This window comes from Giraffa tippelskirchi, chromosome 13, assembly GCF_054371585.1.
Source record: "Giraffa tippelskirchi isolate mGirTip1 chromosome 13, T2T-mGirTip1v1.2.pri, whole genome shotgun sequence".
Lineage (NCBI taxonomy): Eukaryota > Metazoa > Chordata > Mammalia > Artiodactyla > Giraffidae > Giraffa > Giraffa tippelskirchi.
In genome coordinates, this window is record NC_137287.1 from 75258401 (window position 1) to 75273754 (window position 15354).

At 36.9% G+C, this 15354-nt stretch overlaps 1 protein-coding gene across 38 annotated transcripts in view; it reads right to left on the bottom strand.

The window, feature by feature from the left end:
* Positions 1 to 267: 267 nt before the first annotated feature.
* ST8SIA6 (ST8 alpha-N-acetyl-neuraminide alpha-2,8-sialyltransferase 6) overlaps positions 268 to 15354 on the bottom strand; it is a 269895-nt gene continuing 254808 nt past the window's right edge. For all 38 annotated transcript variants that reach the window (XM_081553651.1, XM_081553662.1, XM_081553649.1 and 35 more), the window contains 4 exons: positions 13035 to 13179; positions 8461 to 8573; positions 4181 to 4273; positions 268 to 2526 (listed from right to left, as the gene is read on the bottom strand). In XM_081553651.1, coding sequence (XP_081409777.1) covers positions 2058 to 2526; positions 4181 to 4273; positions 8461 to 8573; positions 13035 to 13179 — 820 coding nt within the window. In that variant the 3' untranslated portion in view covers positions 268 to 2057. The remainder of the gene's footprint in view (positions 2527 to 4180; positions 4274 to 8460; positions 8574 to 13034; positions 13180 to 15354) is intronic.

Below are 15354 nucleotides of genomic sequence, written 5' to 3' on the forward strand. Positions count from 1 at the left end.
ATAACTTATAAATTCTCCATGTCATATATTTAATGATTTATTGCAGTATATTCTATTATTTTTACTCATCAGTCATGTATTTTCAGTGTCATCAAAAAACAAAGTTGAAGTTTTTACCCAGCAGAAAACATTTTGAGGGAAACATTTTACTAAATTATAAAATACTAGAGTGTTCTGATCTATTTTTCATAATAACTGCTAATAACATGATAGAGACATTACCAATCCTGCTAGCAGATTTTTAAAAACTAATTAAACCCATTAGAAGCAGTAGAAAACAGTCATTTATTCATTGCTATCAAAAGATACATGAATTAGACCCTATGCAACTAAAAGCATGGTTCTTTTAGAAAATATTTATATATTAACTTTTAAACCAATTTATGGAGGTAATAGGTTTCATTTGCTATAGAAGGACAAATGAGAACATAATTAAGAAAAGTATCACAAAAGTAAACTACAATCAAGCTAAAAATTAAAGATTGGTTTTGCAAAATACGCAGTTGGCAGCAGAGTGTTCTTACAAGTGAATATTGAATAAAACAATAATCTGGCTAAGTTAAGAATTCAGAATTACATTCATAATGAATTTGTCATGCTGTCCACTCTGCTCTGCTCCTATTTCTGCTCTTCTCACACTGGTACAAAAATAAGTAGGAAAGTGTGCACGTAATTACTTAAGTCAAAAAACTTATTCAATAGCTGCAGGGATGAACTACATTAACATGTATCATCATAACATAAGAGAGTGTTGTGAAAATGCTAGTATTCAATGTCTCTTTAAGCTTTATTTTATTTTGGTGTTTAAATGATTAGTCTTAGTTCTCATGTAAATGTATACATTTCCTTGTTAAGAATTAAGTTTCTCTGTACTTTAGTTCTTACGGCTTTCCTATGAAATCAATCAGCTTGGTATTATTCCCATTTCACAGATGTGGGTCCAACCCACCACCCCCATGGGCTATATATCCCACCATCACGTGGAAGTCTGGGGGGCAAAGACCATGATTTACCCTCAAATAACTTCAATCGGAATCAAGGGGACTGCTTTCTCTCCTATCAAATTTCCTCTACATAGATTCTTCTTCATTTGGTGAAGCCTTCCTCCTTTACTAGGTTTAATTCAGAAACCACCTCTTCTCTGAAATAGATTTCATTAAAATTGATTGGATCATTCTTGTTTCATTCCTCACAGTATTGTCTCCTCAAAGCTTTTGTGAACATTGAGCACAATGTGTTTACAAAATGCACAGCAATGTGTTTACAAAACGCACATCTCTTCTTCCTGCAGGCCTTAACTCATTTTTATATCTCTCTCACAGAGCTTGGGAAAGGGTCCGCATGAAGTAGTTGTGCCCCACAGACAAGACAACAGGTAGAAAAATTGTAACTGCCCTTGAAGTAGTAAATATAGGTATGTTAAAGAGTGTTTTTAAATGTAAAAGAGGAAAAAAATTGGCCTAAATCCAACCACTACAATAGTGTGGCTCAAGACACAAGTGAATGTAATTAGAAGCATAAGGAGTTCATTCCTAAATAACGAAAGGCTTTTTGTTTAAGTAAACAATTTTCTTATATGAGCTTTTAAGATAGGAAGAAAGGTGGAAAAGATTTTATGGATAATAGAGGTTCCTGCCAGAGAAAGAATTCCAGTGGATACTTGGCAACTCAGTTGTTCTCTCTAAAAAGAGTCTTCAAGACAGCCTACCTTTTATTATGTCGTCTGGTGAGGGTGAAAATGGTTGTTAAAAATATCAACAAAGAAATATTCTTAGAGTCCCTACCTCACACCAAATACTTGCCAAAAGATTTCATAGATTATCACATTTTCCTAATATGAGTTAGATATCATGATCCCTATTTTACAAGGAAGAGAAACTGAAGATCAGAACAACTAAATGAGTTGCTAAGGTTGCAAACGTAGTGTGGAGCATGGAGCCAACCAAATTTTGGGACTCTGCCTATGAAATCCTGCAACCATCTCTCTCGGTGTTTGGGAATATTGTTACTCACCAACTGCATTATGTGACCATGATGCCCATTTAAAGGCATTTGGTTCAGGCTGTTTCACATTTGCTAAACTGTAACTTGAGGATGCCTTTCATGTGAAGCTGGAGAATTTGTCTATACTCTTTGGGCATCTCATGGAAACCGCGTTTAGGTAACGTATTGTCGTAGTAGTGATGGCTGACAGGCAGGTTCTCTCCAGTTCTAGAGAAGGGCCAGAATCCATACAGCTTCACGTTCTCACACAGCTCGACTGCCACACTTGTGATCATCAAACCAGAGGACAGGCGATACTCGGTCACACCTTTAGTCCTCCAGAAGAGTGCAAGGTTTTTCAGATACTTGGGATGGAAAAATAAAACCTTTTGTCTTGCTTTAGATTCCTTCAGTGTGTGGTACACCTTAAAAGAGGCCGCGGTATTGGCCCTGAAGGAAAACGCAGGCAGAAGGACGAAAGCATCTCCATAGGCTGCAACGTCCTCCAGAAACACTGCTTTCTTTTCCTTTAAGTTCCCATATCTGCCAAATTTTTAAAACATTGTGATTTTAACAATAATCATCAAAGGAACAGTTTGGGTAACATGAAGCTGAATTCACCACTGACCAAAAAACAGAACCATTTATGTCACTGTATATAAAAGAGACAAACTGAAGATTCAGAGAAATTCAGGTTAAGTAAACATCTTGTATAATAAATATCAAGGGTTAGGTCTTCATTTCTCTTTCTTGGCATATCTATTCTTTCATTTCTACCTTCTTACAGAGCAATATCCTTGCTGGACATACATTTTTAAAAATTATTTTATCTTCAAACTCAGTAATTTTTTCTTGAGGTTGCTTTTTAATGCTAAAACACCTTCCAAATGTATCATACTGATACATTTTCTCAAACACAGAACACTCTTAAAATATCTGTACATTTACAAAAAATTCATTGAGCTGTATGCAAGTATACATATTATTATAAAATAACAATTTCCTTTAGAACAGCAGTCCCTAACCTTTTTGGCACCAGGGACTGGTTTCACAGAAGATAATTTTTTCATGAACTGGGGGTCGGGGTGGTTTGGAGATGATTCAAGTGCAGTATCTTTATTGTGTACTTTATTTCTATTATTATTATATCAGTTCTACCTCAGATCATTAGGCATTAGATCCCAGAAGCTGGGGATCTCTGCTTTAGAAAACCTAAAATATCTATATGCATACACACACACACAGACACACACACACACACACATTTTGAATTTCCTCCCTGGATTGTGATAGCTCTATGTGTTTAATTTAAATAATGCCTCAGTAAATACACTGGTATACCTAAGTGCATGTGTTTAGAAAATAAACTCTGGGGAGACAGGTACAATATTTTATATTCTCTTAAGTCATACTGGAACTCTTTGAGGGATATATTCTACTAATAACAATTATTAATCACTTTGGATGAAAACAACAGAATAAAACTAAGTATGGGATTTTGGGGCTTCCTTGGTGGCTCAGACAGTAAAGAATCTGCCTGCAATGCAGAAGACCCAGGTTTGACCCCTGGATCAGAAACATCCTCTGGAGAAGGGAATGGCTACACACTCCAGTATTCTTGCCTGGAGAATCCCATGGACAGAGGAGCGTGGCAAGCTACAGCCAATGAGGTCTCAAAGAGTCAAACACGACTGAGCAACTAACACTTCCACTTTCAATGGGATTTTTATTAAACAGCCAATATTTCATAGTAGTGACATTGTGGAAAAAAAATATGGGAATTATTTTTCAGTAATAAACTGCCCAAAGTGCCCTGACAATTTTGTCAGGTTCTCCTAAGGCTTACTCTGTAAAGTTTCTAAGTAGACTAAGATTTTTCAAGAAAGTGTTATCAAGACAAAATAGTAACACTAAAATTCTGAAAGGAAATAATTTTAAAAAAAACTTCAGTATTGGTGAAAAACATGAAGAAATAAGTAAGTTCTAATTTGATTAGCAATCCTTGACTTATGACATTAGAAGTACAACTGGACATACCTCTTATAAGCCACAACCTACATTACTAATATATTCTTATGTATTTTCCTTAAAAAGCCATTCCAGTCAGTCTCAGCAGCAAGATTAGGGCTCAGATTAAGAAATAGGTTAAATAATAAAAAAGTGGTCTTGAACAGTTATGGAACTTGGAGGGACTTACCTTAGCTTTATAATACTAGGATTTAGAGTCACCAGGTTGGTTTTAGTGCCAACATCATTGGTAACATTTCCTGTGGTTGGGGGGAGATTACACCTGAAATTTGAAAGAAAAAATATTCTTTCAAAAAAAAGTACATCCACACATATGCATGTGACCATTCTCATTTTATTGGAGAACATTACTGCTGTTAAGAGAGTCTCAGAATTCATCGATTTCCATTGAAAATATTTAATAAGTACATAATTCAGACATGGGTTCGACCCCTGGGTTGGGAAGACCCCCCGGAGAAGGAAATGGCAACCCACTCCAATATTCTTGCTGAAAAATCCTATAGCCTGGCAGGCTATAGTCTATGGGGTTGCAAAAGAGTCGGACATGATTTAGCGACTACACAACAACAGCAACAAACTCTTAGTTGGCGTTTCAATATTGGATAAAACATATGAATCTGAAAAATGCTTTCAGTGACAAAACTAGGAGTGAAAATTATACCTTGCCTAACATTTGAAAGAGTTCTCAATCCTTTTATTAAAATTATTTATATTAATTAGATTCCCATGGTGGTCAGTTCAGTTATTCAATCGTGTCCAACTCTGTGACTCCATGGACCACAGCATGCCAGGCTTCCCTGTGCATCACTAACTCCTGGAGCTTGCTCAAACTCTTGTCCATCGAGTCAGTGATGCCATCCAGCCATCTCATCTTCTGTTTTCCCCTTCTCCTGCCTTCAATCTTTCCCAGCATCAGAGTCTTTTCCAATGAGTCAGTTCTTCCCATCAGGTGGCCAAAGTATTGGAGCTTCAGCTTCAGTATCAATCCTTCCAATGAATATTCAGGACTGATTTCCTTTAGGATTGACTGGTCTGATCTCCTTGCAGTCCAAGGAACTCTCAAGAATCTTCTCCAACACCACAGTTCAAAAGCATCAATTCTTTAGCACTCAGCTTTCTTTATGGTCCAGCTCTCACATCCATACATGACTACTAGAAAAACCATAACTTTCACTAGATGGACCTTTGTTGGCAAAGTAATGCCTCTGCTTTTTAACATGCTGTCTAGGTTTGCCATAGCTTTTCTTCCAAGAAGCAAATGTCTTTCAATTTCTTGGCTGCAGTCACCATCTGGAGTGATTTTGGAGCCCAAGAAAATAAAGTCTCTCACTGTTTCCATCGATAACCCATCTATTTGACATGAAGTGATGGGACTGGATGCCATGATCTTAGTTTTTTGAACGCTGAGTTTTAAGCTAGCTTTTTCACTCTCCTCTTTCACTTTCATCAAGAGACTCCTTAGTTCCTCTTCACTTTCTGCCATCAGGGTGGTGGCATCTGCATATCTGAAGTTATTGACAATTTCTTCCTGCAATCTTGATTCTAGCTTTTGCTTCATCCAGCCTGGCACTGTGCACGATGTACTCTGCACATAAGTTAAATAAACAGATTGACAATATACAGCCTTTACGTACTCCTTTCCCAATTTGGAATCAGTTTGTTGTTCCACGTCTGTTTCTAACTGTTGCTTCTTGACCTGTATACAGATTTCTCAGGAGGCAGGTAAGAATTTTTAAGAATCTTTAAGAATTTCTCACAGTTTGTTGTGATTCACACAGTTAAAGGCTTTTGCGTAGTCAATAAAGCAGAAGTAGATGTTTTTCTGGAACTCTCTTGCTTTTTCAATAACCCAGTGGAGGTTGGCAATTTGATCTCTGGTTCCTCTGCCTTTTTTAAATCCAGCTTCAACATCTGGAAGTTCTCAGTTCATGTACTGTTGAAGCCTTGCCTGGAGAATTTTGAGCATTTCTTTGCTAGTGGGTGAGATGAGTGCAATTGTGCAGTAGTTTGAATATTCTTTGGCATTGCCTTTCTTTGGGATTGGAATGAAAACTGACCTTTCCCAGTCCTGTGGCCACTGCTGAGTTTTCCAAATTTGCTGGCACATTGAGTGCAGCACTTTCACAGCAGCATCTTTTAGGATTTGAAATAGCTCAGCTGGAATTTCATCACCTCCACTAGCTTTGTTCATAGTGGTGTCTCCTAAGGCCCACTTGACTTCAGACTCCAGGAGTTCTAGGTGAGTGATCACACCATTGGGGTTATCTGGGTCATTAAGATCTCTTTTGTATAGTTCTTCTGTGTATTCTTGCCACCTTTTCTTAATATCTTTGGCTTCTGTTAGGTATCATTGTCAATTTACAAATTTTTAAAAATTGCGGCATTGTCATTATGGTTATAATGTCTGCCAGAAGCAAAGCGTATATAAAAAATTAAAACTTTCCTGATTCCCATATGGATAGTTTTTCCACCAAATTAAGCTGTTAATAAATAAAGCTCTAATGTTCTTATAATGGTGCTTTCATATTGATGTTCTCATCCTCTTTTGAGTACTAATTGGTTTTTAAATTGGAAAACAAATTAAGAATTATAATTTTGAGTAAGCATATTCTTGTCACAAAAAAAGGGAAAGTTGGTTACAACTCCCTAAGTATCATTTACAGAATTTCAAGTAGACCATTTCTTTAAAGGTATACATACAAAGGGAGCATCTCTGAGGAAAGCTGTTTAAACTTGACTGTGTTCTGTAATGCTCCTGAGGTTGAAATAATCTATTTCATCCTCTGTGAAATATATGAATAAATGAAACATGTACTGCCCTCACTGATAAAAAAAGATACATCCTGAAACAAAGATGACACTTTGGAAAAAACAAATATTAATCATAGATAACAGGCCACAGAAATATCTTCATTAGTGGACTTCCTGTAACAAATCTACTTTCCATAACATAACTACTTCATATCCTTTTGAAGACTCAAAAATGATTTCCAATATGATGTCACTGGAGACCCATAGGGGAAATATTGTGTATTGCATATATAAAGTACAGTGAAGCCACTCAACACCTATTCTTGTTCCTTACACTTTTAATTGACAGCTCCCAATCTTCTGAAATGAAAAATAATCACAAGGAGTTCCCAGATGGTTTTATAAACTATGAAACATGTATGGCCAAAATCGATATAGGCTTAAATATTAAATAAATTTTAATGACATCAACTATGTATAGCCCCAATCTGACCTTTCTGTTTGGAAGGCTAACTTCAAAAGGAGCTCTCTATTCAGAAAAATACCTGGCATAAGCAAATGCAGAATCTAGAATATATACATTTATTTCAGAGTTATAAATTAAGTAGCTGTTGAGTTGTTGTTGTTTTTTTCTGCTTGTTAAACCTAAACTTGTATTTCTTATACCTCCTATAAAGTAAAATGAGTATTTAGGCATAATATTCACCCCAGATGTTTGGGGAATTTTCAGTCTATAAAAAGTCTATTATGAGAAGAATTATTTATTTTCCCCCTGGCTTTTCCATACTGAGTACTTTAACAAAATGGCTAAATCATGCAGGTATTCGCCATTTCCACATTCATCATGAGGAACACAATAATTGTTGGACTGCCAGGTCTGCTGTTCTGTCATTACTTTCAGCATAAAATTCTAAATGAGATTAAACTGAGGGGGAGCTCCTGATTCAAAATTGCGTTTCCTTTTCATGTGCTAAAAAGGGCAGCATTAAATCAATAAACACCAAAGGATCTTCCTCTGATGCATGCAATCAGCGCTCATGAAATAGGAAGAAACAGATTTCAACTTTATGAAAAGGTACATTTCAATTGAAATCCATCCTCACAAGGATGAATCATCTTTCCATCATGTTCTGGAACTGGAGATGCTCTCTGGTTTGTCTTATTAGTTCAGAAACACATAGAAACCACTTTTGTTTCTGTTTTTGGCAAGCTAGCTTGTACTGAGATACAAACATTTTTAAAAGATCAGAATTTTACAAGCCATATTTTTTTCCCCTTAAATTTCAGGCCAGAAACCTAAATAAACAATGATGTTGTATGGCTATACAAAATTGAAGTCAGCATTTTCACAAGTATTACTTGAAAACAAAGTTTTCTTGAAATGTTGTTGAAGAAAAAAATAGTTATCCTTGATACACTGAAGGCTCTGACAAGTCCTTCAGTGAAGATCCTCTTTCACCATGATTTCATACAGGGTTTCTGGAAAGTTTAGCAAGCATAGCACAGTTTTATCCTTTTGGTATCAACATTCAAAGGAACTCATGATCCATTTAACACTTCAGAAAACACACCAGATAAACTGGAGGCTTAAGCAACAAAGTTCAAAGATCAAAATTTAAACAGAGTATCTTTAGACTATTCCTTTAAAATATTCAACTGATCTTGGACTTTTAAAAAAACCAATTTGACAGTGCTTACCTAAAAACGAAGTCAGATTTATCGATTTCAGCTCCACAGAGAGACTGATTCAGAATTCCCCCGTTTCCAACCACTGCACACTGATTAAAAGAGTATCCCACAAAAGGCTGAAACTATCAAGAGAAAGGGAAAAATTGCCATAAATATCTTTAGTTTTAGAACCATAAACATCGTCAGCTTAATTCAAGTAGCTGAAGTTTTACATATACTAAGGAAAGAAAAAGAACAAGAAGCAATACCATAGCATGTTAATCAACTTCTGACTAATCATAAGATATCCTGTAGGACTTCCCTGGTGGTCTAATGGTTAAGAAACTGCCTGCCAATGCAGGGAATATGGCTTCGATCCTTGGTCTGGGAAGATTCCATTTGTCATGGGGCAACTAAGCCTGTGCACCACAACTACTGAAGCCTGCACCCTCTAGAGCCTGTCAGCTGTAACTACTGAAGCCTGTGTGCCCAGAACCTGTGCTGCACAACAAGACAAGCCACCACAATGGGAAGCCCGTGCATCACAACTAGAGAGTAGCCCCCACTTGCCGTAACTAGAGAAAGCCAGGGTGAAACAATGAAGATACACAGCACAGCCAAAAATAAAAAAATTAAAAAAAGAAATCCTGTAAACCTAAGTTTCATTTTTCTTGAGAGGAATACATAGCATATCATATACAATATAATGTAAAAATACTAAATATAATACATTTGCTTTTAAAATGTACTTTAATGTATTTTACATCCTATAACTAAGTAAATAAATTGAGAATGACAAAATTTCACACAGGTCTTTCCGACAAAGAGAACCATTTTCAGCCAAAAATAAAGCAATTATAAAGTTGCATTAAATTCTCTATTCTTGGCCATAAAATTAACAGTTAATTTAGCAAAAGTTCTCTGTGCTTCTTAAATAGTGAGATCTTCAAGCTCAGTGATGACAGGAAATTTATGCCTGCTGTCTCCATAAATGATCAGCCACGGTGCTTTGAGGAAGCCTAGTCACTCTGTGCTGATTTATTTCAAATTCATTTCCAAGACCAAAATCATTTTTGTTTCCTCCAAGGATCCAACTGGCCAGTCCCCAAAGACCCTTCACTATGACCAAATCCTTCACAGTCTGAAAATAACTGGTCAATTGGACAATGTTCTTGGCCTTTGCCAGTCACTTTTCTGGAAGTCATGCTGTGACCTTAATCAGCAGCAAGGATGTCAGCACAGACTTTCACAATACAAGGTCCTGATTCACCTGTTTTGTCTCTAGAATGTGAACATAGGTACTTAAGGAGAAGGGAGTATGTTTATCACTTTTCATTCCCCCCCATCTTTCACTGCACTTGCCCAGAGGAGCAACACTTCTCAATGAGTGACTGCTGGCCCAGTGGCCACCTGGGTATAAGCCCCAGTGTCACTCTGGAACCCAGTTGTCCCAGCTTATGGGAACCAACTGGTAAATATTCAGGAATTTTTTCAGCTGGTTGTTAAACCAGTGGTAAATTATAATCACCACGACGGGGGTATTTACACTGCTGCTGTCAGGGAGCCCTCCTGTCCGGTGTACAAGCACACCCCAGGACCAGTGTGCTTCTGAGCTGCCCTACAGACCCCGAGTCGCCTGACTGCCCTGTGCTCCTGATGCTGCATTGGGAGATGCCAAACAAGTGATGAGAACTATGTTTCAGCACATCTGGACTGTCCCTAAAAATGAAAAATCATATTGTGCTTCTTACATGAAAAGCACTTTTCTGAGTTGTAACTTAACACATAGAATCCATACAACAGCCTTGTGAGGATTTTACAGACAAGAAGATGGAGGCATGAGTTTAAGCAGTGGCTAGAGAGCAGCAGAGCTGGGATTCAAACCCAGGCAGTCTGTTTCATAGTCCACTGCCATCTTAGGATGCTCTCATTCAAGGGATAAAGGTTAACTTAAGCATGTGCCTTGGGACTTCCCTGATGGTTCAGTGGTTAAGAACCCACACTTTCATTGCAAGGGGCATGGGTTCAGTCCCTGGTTGGGGAACTAAGATGCCACATGCTGCTTGGCATGGTCAAACAATTAATTAAAATAAATTTTTAAAAAATGATGTGCCTTATTTTCCCTGTGTGGCTTCGATGCCCAGCAGAATGCCCGGCTCTTTAATGAATGGTTCTCACATACCTCCGACTATTGCAAGTCACTGAACTTCTATTAACAGCTTTCAGACAGTGTTTACTAAACAATACTACAGTAAATTCTGAACTTTACAGATAGGGTGGAATGTAAATAGGCTCTTTATGGTACAATAGAAGAGATTACTGAGAAGAACCTATCTCCAATTAAGCACTTAATATAATGAATATTTTTCTCCGGTTTCTTGGTCAACTAGGAAGAAAAAATCCGTATGTTTTGAGATCTCATGTTTAGTAAGAGATTAAATAAATGAAAATTTCAACGTCCCTTAAACCTCCTAATAAAATGCAACTTTGGGTGACTCAACAGTCTGTTGCTCATTCCGATTGTCAACCAACTTTGGGGACTTCCCTGGTGGCCCAGTGGTTACTTCCACTGCAGGAGGGCATGGGTTTGATCCCTGGTCAGGGAACCAAGATCCTGCATGCCTGCGCAGTGTGACCAAAAGTAAGTAAAATAAAATGAAATGGAGAAACGAAAAAAAAAAGAAAGAAAACCAACTTGTTGTTTCTTTTCAAGTTACTTGGCAGAGTTTTTGGAGAAAGTGACTTTACAACATTTCATCAAAAGCATCTAACATTGTGATTTGCTCACTGTGTGCCTGGCAGAACAGAGCAGGGTGGGAGTGTGGAAAGCAACTTTGGATGTTATGTCCATGGAAGGGATGTTGAAGAAACACAGAAAAGTGAGTTCACTTTGCAGTTGTTACTGTATTAACTTCAGAATTTCCTCTCCCCCAGTTTTAAAAAGTCAGCATCAATTTGGAAAATGGATGCTGTTGTTAGTGTCATCCAGAATTATCAAGCTTATGTTAAGTTATTCTTTTCAAGGTGCCAATTAGAAGCAAAAAATACCTGCTGTTCCTCTGTTATGGCCAGCCTAAAGCAAGGAAAACACTAGAAAAACGGCATGGGTGGAAGAGTTGCTCTCTGTGGACCTCCCCAAGGCCTTCTCTGATAAGGGATAGAAATATTCTTTGAAAGTGAAAGTGTCAGTCACTCAGTCATGCCCAACTCTTTGTGACCCCAAAGACTATAGCCTTCCAGGCTCCTCTGTTCATGGAATTCTTCAGGCAAGAATAGTGGAGTGGTTTGCCATTCCCTTCTCCAGGGGATCTTCCTGACCCAGGGATCAAACCTGGGTCTTCTATATTTCAGGCAGATTCTTGACCACTGAGCCATCTTTAGTTGCTATCATTTTAGCTATTGGTAATTTCAATGCATCATGAGGGGATTTTCAGAATACTGTATGAATTGGTCCCCATTCCCTTCTGGAAAATGAGCAATATTTTTTCTCTAACATTTTATATTGATTTTTGTTCATTCCCAGAAAATTATACTTCCCTTTAACTGTAATATTTTTTGAAAAAAAATGGAACCACTTACATGACAATAAAACAATCAAAAGAAGTCAAATGTTCAACATAATGGAATTAACTGTAAGAACTGAATATTCTACAGTTGGTAAACTGCATATAAAAAGTGATCCCATTTTGACCACTGACGTGGCTTAACTGCTTTTCATCAAATCATAAAAAGATGTCTGAAAGTACAGTTTATTAGCAGTGGGATATTCTTCATGAGAAAAATTTCCCCCAAGTTTGGATTTATATTGTAATGATACTGTATCATTACTCAGTTAATAAATGAAAATATTATGAATGCATCTATGCACTGGGAAATGTTCTAGGAACTTGGGATACATCAGTGAACACACTAGATAAAAATCCCTGTCTAGGAAAGAAAGGATAAAAATTATCTTTTCTACTATTGATTTTATTGTTATATTTTTCATTCTTATCTGTCCTTCCTTCATCTCTAACTATATCACTTTCACCATTTGTTTTTATGGTCATCTTTGTCAATTTGAGTTTCTTAATTATGTATATTTTAAATCTTTCTCAGATTGCTTCCCACAAGCTAAAGTCATCTTAAATTTTAAAATTTTAAACTAAAAAAAAAAAAAATCCCTGTCTAGTGGAAGCGATGTTTACTAACCAGGAATTCTAATGTATTTACTTCCCAAAGATTAGCCACATAAACCTACAGTTCTTTGTGAAAAAATTGAATTAGTCACCAAAACTGACAAGTGGAAGAACCAGGTAAAAAATGGTTATCTTCCCAAGTCCTGGTAATTACTATGCAGAAAGCTCAATAGTTCGTCTCATACAAGGATGAATGATGAAGACTCAAGGGCTAGAAGAGTTTATTATTTAAGATACAAATACCATTCCCTGCAGAGCCACAAGGATTCAAAACTGCCTGCTGAAAATGGACCACCGTACGTATCTTACACATCAGAGTGTGGCATTTTAATGAATCAACTCCTCCATTTTTATGTTATGTCTTCATCTGAGACAACGTTCACCTTAAATGGTGACACAAAGAAACCACAAGAAATTTTCACTCACCACTGGCAACATATCAAAAATGTTTTCTCTAATTTGGATTTTGCTTTTACTTTCCACCTCATAGGTCATGTTGGTCCCGATGGGAGTGTTGTTTTGAGAAACAATGAAGTTTTGAACAGCATCACAACAGGAAGCGAGTTTTGCTCTGCGAAGGATAAGGAGACAAGTGAGTCAAGGATTAAGATTAAGAAATCCAAAATAAGATAAGGATGGAAAATGCAGAAGAGAATTTTGCCATATCGACTTTCAGAGAGAAGATACCTCATTCACAAGGATGACATTTTTATCTCATTCCAGTCTAATTGGCCCTGGATGGGGCAAGAATAAAATGGCAAAGAACATTAATGTACTTACACTCAGGTAGGGACTGAGTCACCCATAGGAAATACTGATTATATAATGGTTTATATATAAAGACTTGGGACTTCTCTAGTGGTCCATTGGTTAAGAATCCACCTGCCACTGCAGCGAACATGGATTTGAGCCCTGCTCCAGGAAGATCCCACATGCTGTAGAACAACTAAGTCCGTGTGCCACAACTATTGAGGTGTGCTCTAGAATCCGGGAGCCACAACTACTGAGCCCACATGCCCTAGATTCCATGCTCTGCAACAAAAGAAACCACCACCGTGAGAAGTCTGCGCAATGCAACTAGAGAGTAACTCCCACTTGCCTCAACTAGAGAAAGTCCTTGCACAGCAACAAAGACCCAGTGCTGCCAAAAGTAAATACATAAGTAAATAAATATATAAAATAAATATATAGACTTCTTTCTCATGATAGTGTTGTAACAACAAAAAGAAAATGATAGAATACTTTTTAATTATTTTATTAAAAAGTATAGAAATCAAATTACGACCAGTATCATACACCATCACCAAAGCAATATGTAATCATTTATTACAAGACAATTTCAACAAAAAGAAGCACCAATCAACAGTGATTTTTTTCAAGCTTCATTGTAGTATAATTCACAAATACAGGGAATTCCCAGTTGGTCCAGTGGTTAGGACACTATGGCAGAGGGCTTGGGTTCAATCTCTTGGTCAGGGAACTAAGATCCTGCAAGCCATGCAGCATGGCCAAAAAAAAAAAATTCACAAATGCAAATTGTTTAAGTTCATGTTTTGATACTCACACATATTGTACAGTCATCACCATAATCAAACTAATCAACATATCCCATTACTCCGCATAGCTATCTTTCTTTTTTTATGGTAAGAATACTTGAGATTTACCTTCTTAGCAAATTGCAAGTATACAATACAGTACTGCTAACCATAACTGCACTGATGTACATTAATAGAGTGAATTTTTAAGTGAGGCGAATTTAAAGATGCCATTCTTTAGAGAAAGTTTAGAGTAATTTAGAGCCAAGCAATGTCTGTTAACTATATCAGTGGAGTGACACCTTACTGCCAGAATGCAGACCCAGAAAGGTCCTTCCAGGGATCATCCGAGTTTACTCCCAACTTCTGGCAGGTGAATCTAGAACCACTCAGAATTTACATTTTGCGAGTGTAATTCTCCAGACATGTAGATTCCATATAATCTCTTGATCATAATTTCACAACCTTAAAGTCAAGAGACTCTGTCATTTGCACAACTGAACTCTCTTCTCTAAATCCACTTCTCTGGTTAGTTTCTCACAGAATCTTTCCATAAAAACACTTCATGTAAATGAAAATGGTAATCATCAAGCAAAGCTTGAACTTTTTCAATCTTGATGCATTTAGAGAATTTCCTCTTCTCTCAAATTTTTTCCATAAGACTGGTTTTTCACTAAAGTCATCTTGTTCATCTTTAAACCTTTACATATTTCTCTGCTTACTTAAAAATATATATTATAGTTGGGTCCTATCATAGCACAAGGAACCGTGAATACTCAGTGGGTATTGATACCCTAGATTCCCAACTGGTTCTTCTACACTGCACATTTTTTAACTGGTTTTTGGTCCTAAAGGGTATACTTTTATATATGTTCCTACTGAATTTGGTTCTTTTGAAAAAAAAAATACAACACTCTAGTCTATCATGATCATTTAAAAAAAATATTTATTCATTTATTTGGCTGTGTCAGGTCTTAGTTTCAGCACATGGTACCTCTAGCTGTGGCATGTGGGATCTTAGTTCCTTGACCAGGGATGGGATCGAACCTGTGTCCCCTGAATTGCAAAGTGAATTCTTAACCACTGAACCACCAGGGAAGTCCTGTTCATTTTGAATTACATTCCAATTATCTTGGATTCCAATAATTTTCAGGGTATGAAAAGTCAGTGCTATGATATTATTTGAATTGTAAAAATCAAGATTTTCAAAT